Source organism: Ammodytes marinus, assembly GCF_949987685.1.
Source record: "Ammodytes marinus genome assembly, chromosome: 23".
In the NCBI taxonomy this organism is placed as follows: domain Eukaryota; kingdom Metazoa; phylum Chordata; class Actinopteri; order Uranoscopiformes; family Ammodytidae; genus Ammodytes; species Ammodytes marinus.
The window spans coordinates 4,224,271-4,246,264 of NC_137227.1; the positions used below are offsets into that span (position 1 = coordinate 4,224,271).

General features: G+C 38.0%; 2 protein-coding genes across 2 annotated transcripts; both read right to left on the bottom strand.

The window, feature by feature from the left end:
• Positions 1-4,162: 4,162 nt before the first annotated feature.
• On the bottom strand, positions 4,163-10,844 carry LOC307268818 (uncharacterized protein). The gene is made up of 7 exons (XM_080051571.1): positions 10,767-10,844; positions 7,162-9,115; positions 6,863-7,026; positions 6,559-6,782; positions 6,186-6,315; positions 5,797-5,897; positions 4,163-5,154 (listed from the first exon to the last, which is right to left on the bottom strand). Exons 2-7 carry the CDS (start codon positions 9,095-9,097, stop codon positions 4,908-4,910), a joined length of 2,802 nt encoding a protein of 933 aa, XP_079907697.1. The 5' UTR covers positions 9,098-9,115; positions 10,767-10,844; the 3' UTR covers positions 4,163-4,907.
• A 4,833-nt stretch (positions 10,845-15,677) lies between these two features.
• LOC307269230 (uncharacterized protein) lies at positions 15,678-21,100 on the bottom strand. Its single transcript, XM_080052107.1, has 7 exons — positions 21,035-21,100; positions 18,109-20,050; positions 17,810-17,973; positions 17,507-17,730; positions 17,132-17,261; positions 16,760-16,860; positions 15,678-16,125 (listed from the first exon to the last, which is right to left on the bottom strand). Exons 2-7 carry the CDS (start codon positions 20,030-20,032, stop codon positions 15,900-15,902), a joined length of 2,769 nt encoding a protein of 922 aa, XP_079908233.1. The 5' UTR covers positions 20,033-20,050; positions 21,035-21,100; the 3' UTR covers positions 15,678-15,899.
• Positions 21,101-21,994: the final 894 nt, after the last annotated feature.

The window sequence follows — 21,994 nt, forward strand, 5'->3', positions numbered from 1 at the left end:
ATTCCACTGACTCCTGCTGTGGGACCTTTTTATACAGTAGTTATAACCTAAAAATAAAAGTTAAATCATGTCAGTAGTCTTTTCTTCAAACTTGTAAGTAGGTTTCATTTCCCTGACATCACCTAAACACTGAATGGATAAAAAGAGCTTCTATCTGCTTTGCCACTCATAGTTTGTCTTAGATAAAAAGTTATCTACCGGTAAGTAGGGATTTTCCATTCATATCTATTTCTAAAAAGGCATTAGCTATATCCAGTCCTGAAAACATCTCTTCCTTTTTTACTTTACGCAATATATAATCTAAAGCACCTACAGCAGGGGTGGCCAACCCGCGGCTCTTTGCCCAGCTTCGTGCGGCTCTTCAGTTCATATCAAATTATGTGATTATAATTTTTTTTTTTTTATATATACTTTTTTTTTGTGTGGGCCTATGTGTGTGCATGTTCGCAAACGTTTCATGCGGCTCTTACGTTCGTTTTACATGTTGTCTATTATTTAATTTTTAATTTTATTAATGTGTAGGCCCTATGTGTATGCCTGTTCGCAAATGTTTAATTGAGGACGCAACATAACGTTCGCAAACGTTTGGTGCGGACGCAACATAAAACTGCCCGCTCAGCTTGGAGGGAGGTTTTCCGTGAGTAAACTATTTGTGTCAAGTTCGCTCCGAAACAGAGTGGGAGAGTCAAGGGCGTAGGATTATATAGGGACGGTAGGGTCCCGACCCTACCAAAATCCAGCCTCTACTGTGTAGTCCCTACCAATAATACACCCGCTGTCCGTATTGTTTAGGCAATAATTATAGTACACAAAGGGTTAAAAATCAGTCTCTGCTAGAAGTCCCGCCTCTAAACAACTATCGCGCTTTGATTGGCTGTAGCGGTTTCCCGCAAACCTATATTCAACCTGATTGGCCGTCCCCGCTGTCACTCCATCTACTTGTTAAAAAAAAAAAAAAGCTACCGGCAACTTGCTAGTCCCAGACAGGAGGAGCAACAGGACGCCTCAGTGCATAGCTAATATCTGCATCTGCGAGTGTAAGTTCTGCCTTCGGTCACGTCAGCGAGACGGATTTTAATATCAGTGATGTCATTTGCAGTAACACTTATAATTGTGTGTGTTTTATGCTTGTGCGTGTGCGCGCGTGCGTGCGTGTGTGTGTTTGTGTGTGTGTAGGATGTCGAAGAAACGAAAACTGGACATAATAGACTTCTTTGGAAGTGAACGTGCAAGTTAATTAAAATGTTATATATTTTAGAGCCATAACAATACTGATATTGATTATTAGTCAGCATAGGCTATAATGCCAAAGAGATCCGCATTTTAAGGTATAGGCCTACCATTATTTTCATGTTTTATTTGTGTGGAAAGGGAGCAATGGTTTAAAAAAAAATTGGGATAAATAAACATTAATTAAATTTAATAACCTTTATTTTCCTTCAAGGTTTCCCTCTCATGTACAGTAACAACAAGCACATTGCAGATGCTCATGTGATTTTATACATATATATTTTGGGGGAATAAAACATAATAATTGTGTGAACATTTTGTCTACCCATGTATGTACCCTAATATATCTGTTCATATGTCATGCATCAACATACTTCTGTCAGGTGACAGACAGTGGAGAGACTGGAGGAGAGACTAGAGGAGGAGAGACTGGAGGAGATAGAGGAGGAGAGACTAGAGGAGGAGAGACTGGAGAGGATAGAGAAGGAGAGACTGGAGGAGATAGAGGAGGAGAGGATAGAGAAGGAGACAGAGGAGGAGATGCTGTAGAAGATGAAGGAGAGGCTAGAGAAGGAGAGGCTGGAGGAGATGGAAGAGAGGCTGGAAATTCACAGGTGAGGTTCAATAATGATTAATATGTTAGTCATGAGATTCAGTTGCACCAGAGTAAAGTTGAAAACTCTTCTAAGTTGACTCATTTTCTTTCATTAGTTGCTTTAACCTATAACATTACAGAATGCATATTCTCTTTTGATATTCAGATATGCATTATAAACATGTTAATTAAGCCGATTTATTGATTTTTTTTTCAATTATCATTGCGAATACAAAAAAAACCTATCAACTTTAGGAAGCACTTTCATATCCCACGGACCCCACCAATGTCCAAATCAAACCTACTCCCTTGGGGAGAGTTCATATTTTTTGTTGAACGTTATGGCAGGCCATTCTGCCTTATATGCCAGGTGTCATTTGCGCATTTCAAGGCTTCAAATCTTCGGCGCCACTTCAGCTCTCTCCATGCTAAAAGTAAGTCCCACAAAGCAACATGCATAGTAAGAGAAAAACGCTATTTTAAATTGTTATATTTTTGTTTGTGGACTTGGTTGAACTGAGAGTTTGTGTGTGAGGCAGTGCACACAATGTTCATTGTTGAAAATGACTGCCCTGTCGTCTTTAGTACTGTAGGAGTCCAGTCCTGTCATTATCACAGGGGCGGCCTTAACGATCTGGGGGCCCGTTTCAAGTCCTAGTGTGGGGCCCCCTGTTTTTTTTGTTTTTTTTGTTTAATAAATAATGCTTGTGCATGCATGTGCAAGCTCCCTGCGAAAATAAAAACGCCCCCCCCCCCTGAAATCTTACTGGCCACCCCAGTGCCCCCCCCCCCCAGTTCAAATGTTATTTTTTATTTTAATTTAATTTTTTTAATTACATTTTTTTCCTGATATGTATCCTAGTTCAGAGATGATATGTATTTTTTTTTCTTTCTTAACTTTTTTTGATAGGTAGTTGCCAAGTTCATCACACAAACACTCCAATCCACTGATATGAGATCAGTTTTCAATTTTCAAGTACTGAATTAATGGTAGGACTGTGGCCACTAGAAGTGGTCTCTGGTCAGCAAAGGTCTTGAAAACAGCATAAGTGTGCTTGTGACATGCGTGCCACCCATGCATGTGTATAGGCACGTGTCCCAGCAGATTTCTGAAATCTGAATAAAAAAATTAAAGTTTGTAGTTAGCGAGTGTAACATGTTCTTAGCAAGGGCAGACTTTCATAAATAAAGGTTTATTTTTTTAGCAAGATATTTGGTCAAAAGCTAGTGGTCATCCGTCCCTTTGTGCAGTTGTTAGGCATCTGGCTGCTAGCAAGTTATGTTGTCTTGCTAATTTTACTATTCATCTGAGCTGAAATAAATATTGACTTTTTCCTTTATTATCTTCGCCAGAATGCACCAGAATGCTTAGATTACATGTTAAAAACACAAAAAAATCTTCTGGGGGGGGGGGGGGATGCCCCCAGACCCCCCTTCAGGGGTTTAGTTTTCTGACAAACATTACAATGGATACTAACATGATTTGGGCATTTGGGATTATAAATCATCTTTGAATTGGTTGTACAGCATATCACATGCTATTCATTCAGGGGTGCGATGGCCACCCCACTCTAACTCTGTGGCCCACCTTGGCCACCCCCAGTCAAAATGTCCTGGAATCGCCACTGTGTGTACCCGTGTGTACGATGTGGCTCTTTGCAGTAACACAGTAAAAAATGTGGCTCTTTGTCTCTGACTGGTTGGCCACCCCTGACCTACAGTATCAACTACACTCTAAGTGCTGGGGTCCCAGCTATGATAATTAAAGGCTTGTGCTTTCAAGACATTCCCTGTATGAAAAAAAGGGTGTGATATTTTATCACGGCCAGACAGGGGCGCTGTGGGTCCATCAGAACACAGAACCTCAGTGCTGATAAGGCAACATACTGTACATTACCACAGGGTATGAAGTAAATGACAACCAAATCTCGTAGACCCTTAGCAGGAAAATTATCTTTCACTCTGGTCCTGGTATAAATGGTTGGGGTTATACCACCATTATCACAGGGAATATTAGACCTAAACTGTATACATCCAAGTATATCAAATTATAGTTGAACCCTTAAGGAATGTCAACAGGATTTTTAAAATGTGTTGAATTGTTTGATCACTTAGTGGGTAGTCTTTGTTGAATGGTAGTATATCTGAAAGTCTGAGAGGCCATGAACACTGATAATAGGACAAGGCCATTAGGAAAAAGTTAAAACCTTGAGAAACAAAAATCATTCCAAACGCTAATCGGCCCAGCTCTGATTTGTGACAGAAGACTATAGGAATAAATATTTAAGTCTATCAAGTAGTTCAGTTCCATTCTTTAATGAAGAAAGACATCAGCAGTGGCACTGGATACTTTACCAGAAGGAGCTTTTTTTTAGTGATAGCCTTAAAAAAAAATAAAGTTAGATTTAGCCTACGCATATACATTTGGATGAGTCAGACCTGCAACATGCAGGGGATTGCAGATGTGTCTTTTTGCTACACAGTGTCCTTTGTCACATCCCCTTTTAAGGTCAGAGAGTTAAGGGCAGTATATGAGTACATATAAAATATTACAATTAAATACAATCAATTAATTGGCATCATACATCACACATTAATTTCTTCTTTACATCTCTCGCTCTCCCCCGTCCTGTATAGCTACAGTTCATTCACTTCCTGTCTACACAGACACAGGCCTCGTTTATTTTTAGCTATGAGCTGCAACCTGCACCATAGAACACAGAGTGAACTCAAGTCAAACTCCATTCTTTCAACAGCATATACAAAATACATAATGCATGTATCAATAAATGTTAAATGAATAAACATTAAAAATGTGAAAGAAAAAGATACCCAACTAAATAAACCACACGCTAGTTAAAAACAGCAGACAAAAATGAAAAACCATCACAAGCATTGAAAATGTTAAGACCTATGTCAAACCTCTATCTCTTTCTTTGTGGCTGTCTTCCAGGGCAGGACACACCATTAACCAGTGCCCACAGTTAACAGTCTAACCACCAAGCAGCATGCAGCTGCAGTTCATTCAAACTCAGTTGTGGCAGGACTCCTTTAAGTCAAAGTAAATACCCCCCTATATTCATTAACGTCGACCAGCCTGGTGGACAATTGCTGTTGGCTCAGTACAAGTGGGTTGGGATTCTTGAACAGGGCTTTGGATTTGCCCCTCCATTGTGAATGGCTTTTTCCCCACTCTGGAAAACATTGTTCCAAACATTTCCTTCAGGGGGATCTCCTCATTCCACCCTTTGCTCTCGGCAAATGTATAAACACATCCAAAGAGATCAGGAAACATCTCCGTCAGATTGATTTTGGCCAAGTCCTCAGCACTGCAAACAGATAAATAAAACTGTATTACAAGATAATTCTTAACAATCATCGATAGAATTCGACAATTTTGATGAGTTCAGTAGAAGAGGAAAAGACAAGAAGAAAGTGTTTCTTGTGAAGTAATATATATATTTTTTTGTAGTAGCCTAAGTGGCAAAAGCATAACCAAAATAATGTTAAAAAAGTAAAGGATCAGAACCTAGCAAAAGCTGATAGGTAGGATATGTCAATGTGTATGTAAAGGTGGAGGGGATTAAACACATACACAGGAACCAATAAATCAGTAAATGAGTGGGGAAAAAATCAATAAATACTGTCATTAAAATAGTTTCGTTAATCATCAGTAATCCACAGACTAGGGATTGTGAAAATGTTAAAAAAAAACTCAGTCTTCTAAGCATCTTGTCCCACTTCTGACATATCCCCCATCACCCCAATACAATGAATGGGAAACAAATTATGTTTGTAGAGTTCTGGGGAATGAAAAAAAAATAAAATCAGAAATACATGTTTAAATTTCCCTGTGATCACCTTTTCATTGCTTCCAGCAAAAGAACAGTGAGAGAAATAAGACGGAAAACATGAAGTTGAGTGTGTGTATATTCTTGAAAATGTAAGACCCTTGATTAGCTTGAACTTACTAGTGCTCATGAAGAATCCGTATAAAGCGCAGAAGTCCCAGTGTGTTTTCAGGGTAGGGTTTCTTCTTGTCTTCTACCTTATTGACCACTTCTGATGGAAACTATAACATACAAAATGTGTTCTTATTATAATAAAGGCATACTAAGCTATTTTAATCTATAAAGCTATAAAAAGGACACTTTTTGTAAAAACCAGAGCCAGAAGCCGCCAGAACGTCACAGATCTACATTCCATGGAACGGCCTGGCCTGGCCACTCGCTCTGAGCATCAACTATTGTGGCGGTTAGTATAACCATAAACAAACGTTTGCCTAAGTATGCTTTAAATTATTAAATATACTACAGAAATAGAAAATAGTGGTGTTCAAAAATTGTTCCATTGCAATCACCTTCTTTTTCCACTCTTTGAAGGATCCTTTGGCATAATATTTTTCCAGCGATTCAATTAATTGCTGGTCAGCATTTCGACAGTTTTTCACCTCCTCCCTGTTTCCAGTCCTTCTCAAGTATTCTACCCTCCTGGAAAATAAATTGTACGTTTAGGGTGCATGTTTGACAACAAAATAAACAACTTAAACCTTTTTATTATATAGTGATTAAAAAATGTGGTGATATAAAGATGCTAGGTGGAATTGTTGTAGGAAAAAGAACGCAAAGTTAGGTGAATAATTTTTTAATTAACTCCTTTTCGTTACTTTTAATAATTATAGCAAATTATTTAAATCACTGAGACTTAATTGGCCATGATTAAAGTGATTCTACCTTTCACTTTTCCAGAAAAAGGGATGACTCAAGCATTCTTCCACTGTAGGTCTGTTCTTTGGTTCTCCATCGATCATCCACTCGATGAGATCTTTTGCCACCACATCTTCAACATGGTCCAGAGTGTAAATCCCTTTATGAATGTTGGGCAAACAGTCATAGGATTCGTCGCCGAAAGGATGGTGTCCACCTGACAGGATATAATAGATCAGCATCCCTGCCACCTTAAAAATGAATAGAACATTTATAAGGAAGTATTTTTTTACCAATTCATAAATGAAGTTTGTATAGCTTTATGACTGACCTGAATATCAGTGCTTCTCTTGTACCGTGTTTCAGCTTTTCTCCCCAAAGTCTCTTTGGCCATCCAGCACTGTGTTCCTGCACTGCCTGTTCGACAGGTCGTTTGGTCTTTGGGTAACAGTCTACTTATACCAAAATCAGCTAATCTTGCTCTGCCGTTAACATCTGCAGGACAAAGTAAATACAGACTCAGGAAACAAGATTATGTATTATAATTATGATTTCAAATATTTCTGTAATTTATTTGATTCATTTCAGAAGGTGAATTTCATTATTTCAGGATATTTTAACGTGTCTTACCGATCAAAACATTCTGTGGTTTGAGATCCCGGTGGAGAATTGCAGGGTCGTGACAGTGAAGAACCCTTAAACTGTCCAGAAGCTGATGGACAAAATTCTCAATCTCAATTCTCGTCAGACCACCATCATTGATTTTGAGATCAATGTATTCTTCCAATGTGTATTCACAAAGTTGAAGACCAAGATATCCAAAGTTCTCATCCTCCGCATTATCAACATATCTTACAATAGATGGATGATCAAGCTCTGGGAGTCGTAGGATTCCTTCCTCATTCTTCAGCTCCTGATAGTTGCATTTAGACATTTTCTTTATAGCAACTTCAGTGCCATCGTCTCTCAGTCCCAAGAAGACTTCAGTACCATCACTTCCCCTCGCTATGAGGAATTCTGCATCATTCACATAAATCATGCTCTTAATTCTGGTTACTTTACTTTCATCAGTGCGCAGAAGGTTCTCTAATTTTTCTCTCCACTTCTTGCTGACTTTCAGCCATTCATGTGTTATTGATGACGTAGTGGTGTTGACAGGTGGTAATGGCTTAACATTTGAAGTCGACTCCATAATGGGAACTGCTATTGGATCAGTTTCAGCGGTGCAAACTGTGTCTCTTTGCTCTTCTTGCATTTCCTTATTTTTCTTCTTCTTCTTCTTTTTCTTCTTCTTTTTCTTGGATCCAGGTCCGGCTGCACCGTCCTCATGTTCCAATGTTGGTTTGCTGAAATGATTATCCAGTCGTCTGATCACTTCTTTCATATCTTTTACCATTTGCATATCTGCAGATGTCAGTACGTCCTCGGGCACTGAAGTCATCCCAACTGATGTAAAGATTTCAGATGCATGTTCAAATGAAAGCATGTTTCCAAATATACCGTAAGTGATGATTCTAATGCTAATCTCGTGTTTTTCTTGCACAAAAGGAGCAATTGTTTTGCCTAACTTCTCAGTAAAGTTGCGGTCCCAGCCATCTGTGCCTTTTGTTTTCTGTGTTATCACATATAGTGTTTTCAGAACATCTTCACATCCAACAAGGCTCCCTTCTGAGCTAAGATGTTCCAGTAGACAGGGGATTATAGCTAGTGCTTGTTCATTTGGTATCTCTTCCACAGTGCACATAACTGCATTCAAACTTACAATTGTAAGATTGACACAATTCTTTGGGATGTTTGGAAAGCGACTGACTGCACCTGCAATGTAGGAGGTCAGATTTTCAGTGTCCTTTAGCCATTTAATACATCTGGGGCGGTATTTTTCTTCATCTTGCCCAGTCACATTAAAAAGTGTTTCAATCATGGTCAGGTGAGTCTGAGGATGCTCCAACAGCATGTGACTGTCAAATGTTTGGAACACTTTTTCAGGTGGCCCCCTTGGCACAGCAATTTCCATATCAAGGAAATATTTGATTTTGGAGCATAATTCATGTCTTTTCGAAGCTAAGTGATTAATCATCTTGGATATTTTGTCATTGTGAGTTCTATGTTCCAGACTAGTGACAGGTAACAATGTGATCTGTGCACCAGCAGAAATGAGCACTTTAAAGACAGACTCCCTGTCATAGATGGCAGCAGTTTGCAGCGGTGTGAATGGCTGTAAATTACATCCATCTGGATCAGCTTTCGCTTCAAGCAGTTTCTCCACAAAATCTGGTTCTTTGTTAAATGACACATAATGCAAAGGTGTCAAGAATGCCTCGGAGGGACAGTTTGGGTTTGCACCCTGCTGCAGAAGGAAAGCAAAAATATCTCTTCTATTATATACAATAGCAGCAATCAGTGGTGTTATGAAGTCCTTCAACTCAATGCATGGGTGAGCTTGATTAGTGTTGTCGTTGTTTAATAGTTCTTGTAGCTCCTTGAGCTTGTCGTCAATTATACACTGTATTATCGGGTGTGTTTCTCTTGGGGTGACTGCCTCTTGTAGCTGTTGAAGGAAATCCATTTATTTGCTTCAAAGTACCTGAGAAAAAGAGAAATTTAGGTTATTGAAGTGGAATCAGGTAGTGGCCGAGAGGGCCTTTGATTCCATCAATCATCTTAAAACTAGAAGGAGACCTGCACTGAGACTCGGGAAGATAGTTCTGGTCTCATCAGGTTTCTTTATTGAAGGTTGCCATCAGTCACAAGTTACAAGTGAGGAGACACAGCTCCCAATATAATCAATACAGATGTTAACCTATACACAAGCATAAGCTCTCGTTCAGATCTTAACTATCCCTAGCCTAACCTCAACCGCACTTGGAAAAGGGAAACCGAACCCAAAGAGCCATACCTCGGGCCTCTGGAACAGAGAGCAGCCAAGCTGCAGTGCCTAGTGAGCACCCTTTAATTCCACAACATGAATGGTGTTGTCGAAACGGAAGATTCAACCTTGCGTGCCTTGAACTAAGTTAATCATAATGCCGTCACTACACGGGCAGTTCACGGATGAGCAGAAACAGCAGACTGGTATGTATATACTCTGCCAGTCGTTATAAACTGTACTTGTCCTTTTCCATTGAATTGTTAAAGAACTTGTGACCTAAGAATAAAGTAACGCCTGTTAAGACCTACTCCACTCCTCCATCGTCTCCTTTCACATCTTCTGAAGTATCGACCGGGCTGAGTAGTGAGCCCCCTTTAATTCCACAACATTATTAACATTCCAAATTGTTATATCCATTTAAAACGTTTGGCAAACCAGAAAGGATAATTTAGGCATTATGTGTTACATTGTTTTTTAAAGCATTTTTTTAATGTTTCAAGAAGCTCAGAACAAACTCCTTTCACCAACAGCCACACCAAAGTGAAACACAGTGGATGTGTAAATCAACACATTTTTATTATCTGAAATATCATAAAATAGCATTGTTCTACTCTCAAAATACAGTATAATCCAAAATCAATCAAAGCAGTATGTTAAATTTCTATTTGTAACTCTGCACATAACAGACACAATAGGTTTTCTCTGAGGAAAACTCTTCACAGGACTCTCATACTGTCAGTGTTCCATCTTTACACACAAAGAAAGTCGTGAATGTGATTTTTGAGCATGTATTCTTTCTTGCCCCACCCTGTGCCCAAGTTATCTGGCTTTACGTAAATACAACCCTCTGAATTGATTTGTTCCAACAGAGCAGCAACTAGCCCACTATGGACTATAACAGTAATACAACTGACTGTTACAACGTGGAGGAAAAGAGAGAACAAAAGGTCTGTGCAGAGAAATATAGGAAAGAGGTGCTAACTCTGAGGACAGAATGCACGGTCGGACATGGACGTATCCAGGACATCCTCTTTCGCTCAATACATAAAGTAATGTACAACTAGAGTGTATCACCAGGGCTATGAAAAAAGCACACTGGCAAATAGGCTACAGGCACTTAAACATTTCATCGAACAACTTGAAATATTTCCTATATTTATTATGTTTGCTGATAAAAGCAGCTTTGAATTTGTAATGCACAAAGAGTGCCACACCTCGAGTTCACCGACTGAAAACATTGTACTTCCTCATTTAGGTCTGAGGTCATTATAAGATAATACATAGGCTATTGATATTTTTTTCATTAAGTAAACATTCATTACATAACATTGTAAGGTAATTGTTGGATTGTAAGAAATGTACTTACGGTGTCCTCTGTAGTAGCCTATGAATGATATCTAACTCAACATGGTGTTCTTCTTTTGTACATCTATCCGCTCCTCCCTTTTACAGTTAGTAATAACAGGTTGGACCAGTCAGGAATATACTTGTTGGCAGAGATGGGTTGAGCTTTCAAAGGGGACAACCCCCCTCACTCAAATGGTTACAGGCTGATTTTGGAAAGTTATTTTCTTACCGTCCAGTCGCCATTGTCCAAATTCGAAAAGATCTGAGTTGATAAAAATGTTGATATTCTCAGCTAAGTGATACTTATTACCTTGAGCTATAGGGATATGCATCATGAGCAGCACTGAACTTTTGCTTCAGTTAAACATTTCTACATACAGACATACATGTATGTACAAATTGGTGGCTATACCGATCAGGGCTGAAAAGGTTAACTACTATCTTAAAAGACACAAGAGGCGAAAATCTATTAAAAATTAAATTAAATGGAAGATAATACGAGACATAAATACAGAAAAGGATATGCCTTTCTCTCAATAACACCAATGTTATGTAAGTATGTGTCTGCTCAGTCTGGTGAGACTGAATCAAAACAGTGAAGTTGTGGCCTATTAAACCAAAGGCAGAAGCTCAAAGTGCTGAAACACTCCATAGAACTGAGAATTGTTTGATCACTTAGTGGGTTCATCATTATGGGTGACCTCTTTCACATTAAGTCTTTAGATATGTCAATATACAAATATTGTTTGTTACAGGTTTAAGATAAAAATGTCCAAAGACAGTAAAATAAATAAATTTCACTTTAAATTGTGTTGACCACAACAAAGTAATCAATTATTCTCAGAGGGGAGAAAAAACTAATATTGTTAATGCTATTACACTAACGACTAATGAATGATAAAACACATCTTACAATCATACTTTTACATGTTTATTTTGATAATCAACTGATTATTTAGTAACATTCAATATGCTTAAAACAAAATCATAAAATAATCTGCATTTCATAAAGCTTGCATATTCCATCATGTTGTTTTTTTAAAGTTGCAATACCATTCACTTAATGAGTAGAATAACTTGTAGTCTTCTCTCCAGTTTTTGGGTTAATCTAAAAAGAATTTGGCAAACACCCTTTTTTTTAATAAAAACATGCTCTTGCAAGCTGCAGTAACATTTTATTTTAAAGTAAGTGCAAAGATCAGTTGAGACTTTAGTGAGACAAACAGGTAGTGGCATTGCAGCCTTTGTTTTATGTACATTTTGAAGCTTGTTAGTCAACTTTCAGTATTTTTAAAGAACAGAATGACAGACTGAAAAAGCCTCTCAACTTGAGTGGAAATATTTACACAAACATTTTGTTTCCTTCGTTTTTGGGCAAATAAATGACTGATTCTAATCAGATTTATTTCTTAGATTCCAATGACTCCTGCTGTGGGACCTTTTTATACAGTAGTGTTAACCTAAAAATAAAAGTTAAATCATGTCAGTAGTCTTTTCTTCAAACTTGTAAGTAGGTTTCATTTCCCTGACATCACCTAAACATTGAATGGATAAAAAGAGCTTCTATCTGCTTTGCCACTCATAGTTCATCTGAGCTAAAAAGTTATCTACCGGTAAGTAGGGATTTTCCATTCATATCTTTTTCTAAAAAGGCATTAGCTATATCCAGTCCTGAATACATCTCTTCCTTTTTTACTTTACACAATATAATCTAAAGCACCTACAGTATCAACTACACTCTAAGTGCTGGGGTCCCAGCTATGATAATTAAAGGCTTGTGCTTTCAAGACATTCCCTGTATGAAAAAAGCAAAGGGGTGTGATATTCTATCACGGCCAGACAGGGGCACTGTGGGTCCATCAGAACACAGAACCCCAGTGTTGATAAGGCAACATACTGTACATTACCACAGGGTATGAAGTAAATGACAACCAAACCTCTTAGACCCTTAGCAGGAAAATGATCTTTCACTCAGGTCCTGGTGTAAATTGTTGGGCTATGACAACAGGTCAAGTGCCAATGTGAAAGTCCAAAAACCTTACAGGCTTATCTCACTGTAGACATTTTGTCATCTCACAATAATAAAATGAACGATGACTGAATTCCATTTAGCTGCTTCAGTTTCATGGTGTATTTTAGCACACCATCATGGCTTACTGGGACACTGGAATAGAAGGAATACATCTTTAAGGTTATCAGTGACATATGTGCTTTTCCCTTCATGATAGGTGTGTCAATGTCAGAGGTGAAGTAAGGCCCACTGGACTTCATTTCTGTGCAGTCCTGTTGCATAGTGGTGCCTTGCTTTTGAAGTTCTAAATCCTTTTTGAATTCAACTTCACTTGAAGTCACTGGGTTGAGACGTCACATTTTTTTGGGCTTTGCTGTCAGCTGTCAAGCCGCGCGCGGTGAGAACACACAAAGAGATACGATTTCCGGTGCTTGAAAATAAAGTTATCCTTGAAGAAAATTTGGTTTGGTGCAATCATTTTGCCTACTATAAATATGAAATGATAAAATAAATAATGAGCCAACATTTCAGAATTAAAGTACGCTACTGGAGGGCTCCTGAAGAGGAATGAGCAGAAACGGAAATTGAACATGATTTCCCACAAAATAAAAGCACGAAAACTCACCATAAAACTGTCACAGTGATAAGCTATAGAGGCTGTTTTGCTTTGTTGATGCTTTTAATCTTTATGTATTTAATATAATGAAAATCTCACTAGAATTGTTAATAAGGTGAGTATGAGTGTGTGGTTGCTCATTAGGCCTACTGAAGAAGCAGAGCATGGCTTTCTGGCACAACCACCACTTCCAAGGTGCATTGAGAAGGGTCCGAGGTTTAGTCTAAACAGGTCAAAAGTCCAGCAACTCTTGTAGAACAAAGACTTTATTATCAGACATACGTGTTTTGGCATCAAGGTCATTATACAGTAGAACACATTACGAAGACAATACCATTTTAAAAAGATGGGTGTAGGCCTTCTATGATTATAAAGGTTTATATTCCCCAAAAAATCAGACAGTGTTTATTAGGGATGAGCCCGAATCCGAATATGTATTCGGATAAGCACGGATAATGAGTTAGATACGGATACGGATAATTTCCGAATAGTCCCGTTATTATTCGGGGATTTGTTTTTTATATATTATGCGCCTAATTGACGCAGCGCGTTCCGCCTCAATGACACAACAGGTAGAATGACACTAACAGCTGTTCTGCGGTGGACATGAGAGGACCGGGCGCGTCCCGTGACCCGCAGTCTCTCTCTTTTTATCCACTGATAAACGCAGCGCGTTCGCCCTATCACTTGAATTAGAGGGTTCTACTGATCGCATTCGCTGCCGTTTTTATGTGAGTTTCCTCGTAACCCGGCCGCTGCCGTGGCGGAGAAGAGACGAACCGATGGAATATGCTGCACCCCGAGTCACCGTCAGCCCTTCCCGATGTATTTACATTCACTAGGCCTACTGCTTAAACTCTTTCAAACACCACAACGTTTCCATCAAACTGATGCTTAGGACCTGTACTTTTTCAGCTGTCAATCAATGCGTATACGGCTAGGCCTACTTCAGGACCTATACAATAAAATCGGAAACTGCAAACTTGACACATTAAAATCACATGTGGCTTTGTGGAAAGGCTAACATATTATTTAGGGTTTATGAGATGGGCACGTTGATACATATTGTTCCTAAATCTTAGTTTAGTAAAACAAAAAAAAGAGGGAGGGGGAGAGATAGAGATAAAAAATAATCATGAAATACAGCTGTATTTCCCCCAGTTAAAGGGATACCTTAATTAAGTTAAAAGTAAAACACTGGCCCTCATTTACTAACAGTGAGTAGCCTATGCACAGATTCGGGCTGTTATTTATCAATATTTTCATTCCCTGAATTTCTTCGTATTCTGAGAACAAAGAAGAGAGAGAGAGAGATGAAAAGATAGAAATATATCTGACTTTTTGACTTATATGTCAACATCACATCAATATGATGCTTTGAAGGGACAACAATTGCATTGACAATGAATATTAGTTTAGAAAATCAATTTAGGTGTGACTTCCTTTAATGTAGGCTAATGTAAAAGAAACTTCCGGTATACTCCACGCCCACTTCTTGTTGTGTATCCGGATACAGATACAGATACAGATAATGTTGTTGGTTGAACAGATACAGATACAGATACAGATAATGACGTCTCCGCACACCCCTAGTGTTTATGGTCATGTGGCTTCATGCCAATTACATGACTGTCAGACGTTGTTGCTGGTAAACAAAAAAAAATCTAAATTATTCTCTCCTTTTTCATTACCAGCTCTTTGGCAAGACAAAAACATACCTTTCTGTATCATATAGTATTTTTATGCTACAAATTGTCCTTTGTATCCCCAGATCAACAACAAAATAGTCATATAATTTGCATTTGTCTTAATAACTGTAGTATGAGTACATATAAGGTATTGCAATGAAACACAATCAATGAATTGGCTAAATGGCAGATCATACATCATGCATAAATAGGCTACAGAAGCATCGTTATTGCTTTTTGTTCTTTCTTCTTTACATCTCTCTCCCTCCTCTCTCCCCCTCCATCCCAAGCTCCATTCTATCTTTCAACAGAAATCAAAATACATAATGCATGTATCAATTAATGAATATGACATTAAAAATGTAAAAGAAAAAGATACCCAATAATATAAACCACAGGCTAGTTAAAAATACAGCATAACGTATAGAAATGTAAACTTGTGGTGTAGTGGCTAGCACGCCCACTCATTCCTCGGAAGCAGCAGACCATGTATACAGCATCCGTGTGTGTGTATATATATATATATGTATATATATATATATATATATATATATATATATATATATATATATATATATATATATATATATATATATATATATATTACACACACATATAGGTCTATATATGAAAGGGCAAAACCATCAGAAGCACATTAAGCATGTCGACACCTATCTGAAAACCTATATATCCTACCTCTATGTATGCGATTATCAGGGGCAGAACACACCATTAACCATGCCCACAGTTAACAGTGTAACCACCAAGCAGCATGCAGCTGCAGTTCATCCAAACTCAGTTGTGGCAGAGCAATGAAGCAACGAAGTAAATACTGCACTAAAATGATAGGTGTGGAATTGCAGTTGGCTCAGTAGAAGTGGTTTGGGTTTCTTGAACTGGGCTTTGGAGTTGCCCCTCCAAATTCATTTTCTTTGGAACTCTGTTAAACATTTCCTTCAGGGGGATCTCCTCATTCCACCCTTTGCTCTCGGCAAATGTATAAACACATCCAAAGAGATCAGGAAATATCTCCGTTAGATTTATTTTGGCCAAGTCCTCAGCACTGCAAACAGAAAAAAAAAATGTTTTACAAGATAATTCTTAACAATCATCGATAGAATCAAACAATTATGAAGAGTTCAGTAGAACAGACAAAGACAAGGAGAATATTTTTCTTTTGTAGTAAGATTATTATTTTTTATAGTAGTAGCCTTAGTGGCAAAAGTATAACCAAAATAATGTTAAAAAAGTAAAGGATCCGAACCTAGCAAAAGCTGATAGGTAGGATATGTCAATGCGTATGTAAAGGTGGAGGGGATTAAACACATACAAAGGAACCAATAAATCAGTAAATGAGTGGGGGGAAAAACATTCAATAAATAATGTAATTAAAATAGTTTCGTTAATCATCAGTAATCCACAGACTAGGGATTGTGAAAATGTTAAAAAAAAAATCTTCTAAGCATCTTGTCCCACTTCTGACATATCCCCCATCACCCCAATACAATGAATGGGAAACAAATTATGTTTGTACAGTTCTGTGGAATGAAAAAATAAATACATCAGAAATCAATGTTTAAATTTCCCTGTGATCACCATTTCATTGCTTCCAGCAAAAGAACAGTGAGAGAAATAAGTTGGAAAACATGAAGTTGATGTGAGTATATTCTTGAGACCCTTGATTAGCTTGAACTTACTAGTGCTCATGAAGAATCCGTATAAAGAGCACAAGTCCCAGTGCGTTTTCAGGGTAGGGTTTCTTCTTGTCTTCTGCCTTATTGACCACCTCTGATGGAAACTATAACATAAAAAATGTGTTCTTATATTAAAGGCATACTAAACGATTTTAATGTAGAACACTTTTTGTAAAAATCAGAGCCAGAAGCCGCCAGAACGTCACAGATCTACATTTCATGGAACGGCCTGGCCTGGCCACTCGATCTGAGCATCAACTATTGTGGCGGTTAGTATAACCATAAACAAACGTTTGCCTAAGTATGCTTTAAATTATTAAATATACTACAGAAATAGAAAATAGTGGTGTTCAAAAATTGTTACATTGCAATCACCTTCTTTTTCCACTCTTTGAAGGATCCTTTGGCATCATATTCTCCCAGGGAATCAAGTAATTGCTGGTCAGCATTTCGACAGTTTTTCACCTCCTCCCTGTTTCCAATCCTTCTCAAGTATTCTACCCTCCTGGAAAAAAAATGTACGTTTAGGGTGCATGTTTGACAACAAAATAAACAACTTAAACCTTTTTATTATATAGTGATTAAAAAATGTGGTGATGATATAGAGATGCTAGGTGGAATTGTTGTAGGAAAAAGAACGCAAAGTTAGGTGAATAATTTTTGAATTAACTCCTTTTTGTTACTTTTAATAATTATAGCAAATCAGTTAAATCACTGAGACTTAATTGGCCATGATGAAAGTGATTCTACCTTTCACTTTTCCAGAAGAAGGGATGACTCAAGCATTCTTTCACTGTAGGTCTGTTCTCTGGTTCTTCATTGATCATCCTCTTGATGAGATCCTTTGCCACCACATCTTCAACATGGTCCAGAGTGTAAATCCCTTTACGAATGTTGGTCTCGCATTCAAAGGATTCGTCGCCAAAGGGATGGTGTCCACCAGACAGGATATAATAGATCAGCATCCCTGCCACCTTAAAATGAATAGAACATTTATAAGGAAGTATTTTTTTACCAATTCATAAATGAAGTTTGTATAGCTGTATGACTGACCTGAATATCAGTGCTTCTCTTGTACCGTGTTTCATCTTTTCTCCCCAAAGTCTCTTTGGCCATCCAGCACTGTGTTCCTGCACTGACTGTTAGACAGGTTGTTTGGCCTTTGAGTAACCGTCTACTTATACCAAAATCAGCTAATCTTGCCCTGCCGTTAACATCTGCAGGACAAAGTAAATACGGACTCAGGAAACAAAATTATGTATTATAATTATGATTTCCAATATTTCTGTAATTTATTTGATTAATTTCAGAAGGTGAATTTAATAATTTCAGGATATTTTAACGTGTCTTACCGATCAAAACATTCTGTGGTTTGAGATCCCGGTGGAGAATTGGAGGGTCGTGACAGTGAAGAACCCTTAAACTGTCCAGAAGCTGATGGACAAAATTCTCAATCTCAATTCTCATCAGACCACCATCATTGATTTTGAGATCAATGTATTCTTCCAATGTGTATTCACAAAGTTGAAGACCAAGATATCCAAAGTTCTCATCCTCTGCAGCATCAACATATCTTACAATAGATGGATGATCAAGCTCTGGGAGTCGTAGAATTCCTTCCTCATTCTTCAGCTCCTGATAGTTGCATTTAGACATTTTCTTTATAGCAACTTCAGTGCCATCGTCTCTCAGCCCCAAGAAGACTTCAGTACCATCACTTCCCTTCGCTATGCGGAATTCTTTAGCATTCACATAAATCATGCCCCTAATTCTGGTTACTTTACTTTCATCAGTGCGCAGAAGGTTCTCAAATTTTTCTCTCCAATTCTTGCTGACTTTCAGCCATTCATGTGTTATTGATGACGTAGTGGTGTTGATAGGAAGAAATGGCATAACATTTGAAGTTGACTCCATAATGGCAACTGCTATTGGATCAGTTTCAGCAGTGCAAACTTCGTCTCTTTGCTCTTCTTGCTTTTCCTTCTTTTTCTTCTTCTTTTTCTTCTTCTTTTTCTTGGATCCAGGTCCGGCTGCACCGTCCTCATGTTCCAAGGTAGGTTTGCTGAAATGATTATCCAGTTGTCTGATCACTTCCTTTAGATCTTTTTGCATCTTCATACCTGCAGATGTCAGTATGTCCTCAGGTACTGAAGTCATCCCCACTGATGTAAAGATGTCTGTTGTATGTTCAAATGAAAGCATTTTTCCAAATACACCGTACGTGAGGACTCTAATGCTAGTAGAGTGTTTTTTTTGCACAAAAGGAACAATGGTTTTGCATAGCTCCTCAGTAAAGTTGCGATCCCATCCATTTGTGCTTTTCGTTTTCTGTGTTATCACATATAGTGTTTCCAGAACAAGTTGACATACATCCTCTGAGCAAAGCTGTTCCAGTAGACGAGGGATTATAGCTAGTGCTTGTTCATTTGGTATCTCTTCCACAGTGCACAGAACTGTTTTCAAACTTAGAATTGCACAACTGATGAATTCCTTGGGGATGTTTGGAAATCGACTGACCGCACCTGTAATGTAGGAGTTCAGATTTCCAGGCTCTTTCAGCCATTTGACACTTATCTGGCTGTATATGTCTGCATTCGGCCCAGATAAATTAAAAAGTGTTTCAATCATCGTCAGATGGTTCTGTGGATCCTCTGAAAGCATATGACCCTCAAACCTTTTGAACACTTCTTCAGGTGGTTCATCAACGACAGCAATTTGTATATCCAAGAAATCCCTGATTTTGAAGCATAAATTATGTCCTTTTGAAGCTAGGTTATGAATCATTTTGGCTATTTTTTCATTGTCATTAATATTCTCACGACAGGTAACAGTTAACAATGATACCGGTGCACCAGCAGAAATGAGCACTTTCACGACATCATCCCTGTCATTGATGGCAGCAGTTTGCAGTGGTGTGCATGGCTCTAAATTACATCCAATGGGATAAGCTTTTGATTCAAGCAGTATCTTCGCAAAAATAAGTGGTGCTTTGTGTAGTGAGACATAATGCAAAGGTGTGAAGCCTTTTCCAGAGGGATGGTTTGGGTTTACACCCTGCTTCAAAAGGAAACTACAAATATCCCTTCTGTGATATGCAACAGCAGCAATCAGTGGTGTTATAAAGTCATTCAACTCAATGCATGGGTAAGGTTGATCAATGTTGTTGTGCTTTCGTAATTTTTTTAGCTTATTGAGCTTGTTGTCAATTATACACTGTATAATATTGTGCGTTTCTTGTGGGTGGATTGTCACTTCTATCGTTTTGAAAATATTCATTGCTTTGCTTCAGAGTACCTGAGAAAAAGATAAAATTAGGATATTACTGTTCAAACTTGGATCCATTTAAAACTTCCAACAAGCAGAAAAAATATATTCCATTTTAAGCATAATGTTTAATTGTTTCTTAAAATATTTTTTAATGCTTAAAGAAGCTCAGACTAAACTCACCAAAGTCAAACACAGTGGATATGTGGATCTACCCCCCCCCCCCCAAATAAAAAGGAAAATATAGTTTTGCTACTTCTAAAATTTAATCCAAAATCAATTAAAAACAGAATGTTATATTTTTATTTGGAACTCTGCACATAACAGACACAATACGTTTTCTCTGAGGAAAACTCTTCACGGGACTCTCAAACTGTCAGTGTTCCATGTTTACACACAATGAAAGTCGTGAATGTGATATCTGAGCATGTATTCTTTCTCGCCCCACCCTGTGCCCAAGTTATCTGGCTTCACGTAAATACAAGCCTCTGAGTTAATTTGTGCCAACAGAGCAGCAACTAGCCCACTATGGACTATAACAGTAATACCAGTAATGTTACAACGTGGAGGAAAAGAAAGAACAAAAGGTCTGTGCAGAGAAATATTGGAGAGAGGTGCCGACTCTGAGGACAGAATGCATGGACACGCACGTATCCATGACATCCTCCTGAAAAAAATGCACTGCCAACTAGGCTACCGGCACTTAAACATTCAAACGAACAACTTGAAAACTCTCCTATATACATTGTTTACTGAGAAAAGCAGCTTTGACTTTTTAATGCACAAAAAGTGCCACACCTTGAGGTCACTGACAGATAAGACATTGAACTTCCTCATCTAGGTCTGAGGCCCATAGTATAACTTTGAATAAGCAGAGCAGTGAAATGTCTATAAAAGCGTTTTGCTTATAACAACATATTAGTTAATACATAGGCTTTTGATATTGTTTTTGTAAGTAAACATTCATTACATAACATTATAAGGTAATTGTTGAATTGTAAAAAATGTACTTACGGTGTCCTCTGTAGTAGCCTATGAATTATTTCTAACTCAACATGGTGTGCTTCTTCTGTACTTCTGTCCGCCCTCTGAAACTCTGTTCCCCGCTCCTCCCATTTACAGTAAGTAAGAACAGGTTGGACGAGTCTGTAACAGACTTGTTGGCAGAGATGGGTTGGGCTTTCAAAGGGCACAACACCTTTCACTTATATTGATTCAGGCTGATTTTCTTCCTGAAGTCTTTCGAAAAGTTATTATCTGACTGTCCAGTCGCCATTGTCTCAATTTGAGAAGATCTGAGATGATAAAAATTTTGATATTCTCAGCTAAGTGCTAATACCTTGAGCTAACAGGCATATGCTTCATGAGCAGCACTGAACTTTTGCTTCAGTTAAACATTTCTACCTACAGACATACATGTATGTACAAATTGGTGGCTATACTGTTCAGGGCTGAAAAAGTTAACCACTATCTTAAAAGACACAAGAGGTGAAAATAAATTAAAGATTAAATTAAATTGAAGATAATACGAGACACACATACAGAAAAGGATATGCCTTTCTATCAATAACACCAATGTTATGTAAGTATGTGTCTGCTCAGTCTGGTGAGACTGAATCAAAACAGTGAAGTTGTGGCCTGTTTACCAAAGGCAGAAGCTCAAAGTGCTGAAACCACCAAACCAGTTCTGATCCATAGAACTGAGAATTGTTTGATCACTTAGTGGGTTCTTCATTATGGGTGACCTCTTTCACATTAAGTCTTTAAATATGTCAATATAAAAATATTGGTTGTTACGGATCAAAATGTCCAAAGGCAGTCAAATAAATGTCACTTTAAATTGTGTTGACCACAACAAAGTAATCAATTATTCTCAGAGGGGAGAAAAAACTAATATTGTTAATGCTATTACTCTACCGACTAATGAATGATAAAACACATCTTACAATCATACTTTTACATGTTTATTTTGAT

Bases quoted from the DNA above. Each gene is read 5' to 3' on its own strand.
- LOC307269230 (XM_080052107.1), bottom strand. From the start codon at position 20,032: ATGAATATTTTCAAAACGATAGAAGTGACAATCCACCCACAAGAAACG. The intron at 17,974-18,108 runs GTAAGACACGTT...TTTGTCCTGCAG, and splicing joins ACCACAGAATGTTTTGATCG to ATGTTAACGGCAGGGCAAGA. The intron at 17,262-17,506 runs GTAGAATCACTT...TTTTTTTTCCAG, and splicing joins TTCTTCTGGAAAAGTGAAAG to GAGGGTAGAATACTTGAGAA.
- LOC307268818 (XM_080051571.1), bottom strand. From the start codon at position 9,097: ATGGATTTCCTTCAACAGCTACAAGAGGCAGTCACCCCAAGAGAAACA. The intron at 5,898-6,185 runs GTGATTGCAATG...TGTATGTTATAG, and splicing joins TCAAAGAGTGGAAAAAGAAG to TTTCCATCAGAAGTGGTCAA. The intron at 5,155-5,796 runs GTAAGTTCAAGC...ATCTGTTTGCAG, and splicing joins CGGATTCTTCATGAGCACTA to TGCTGAGGACTTGGCCAAAA.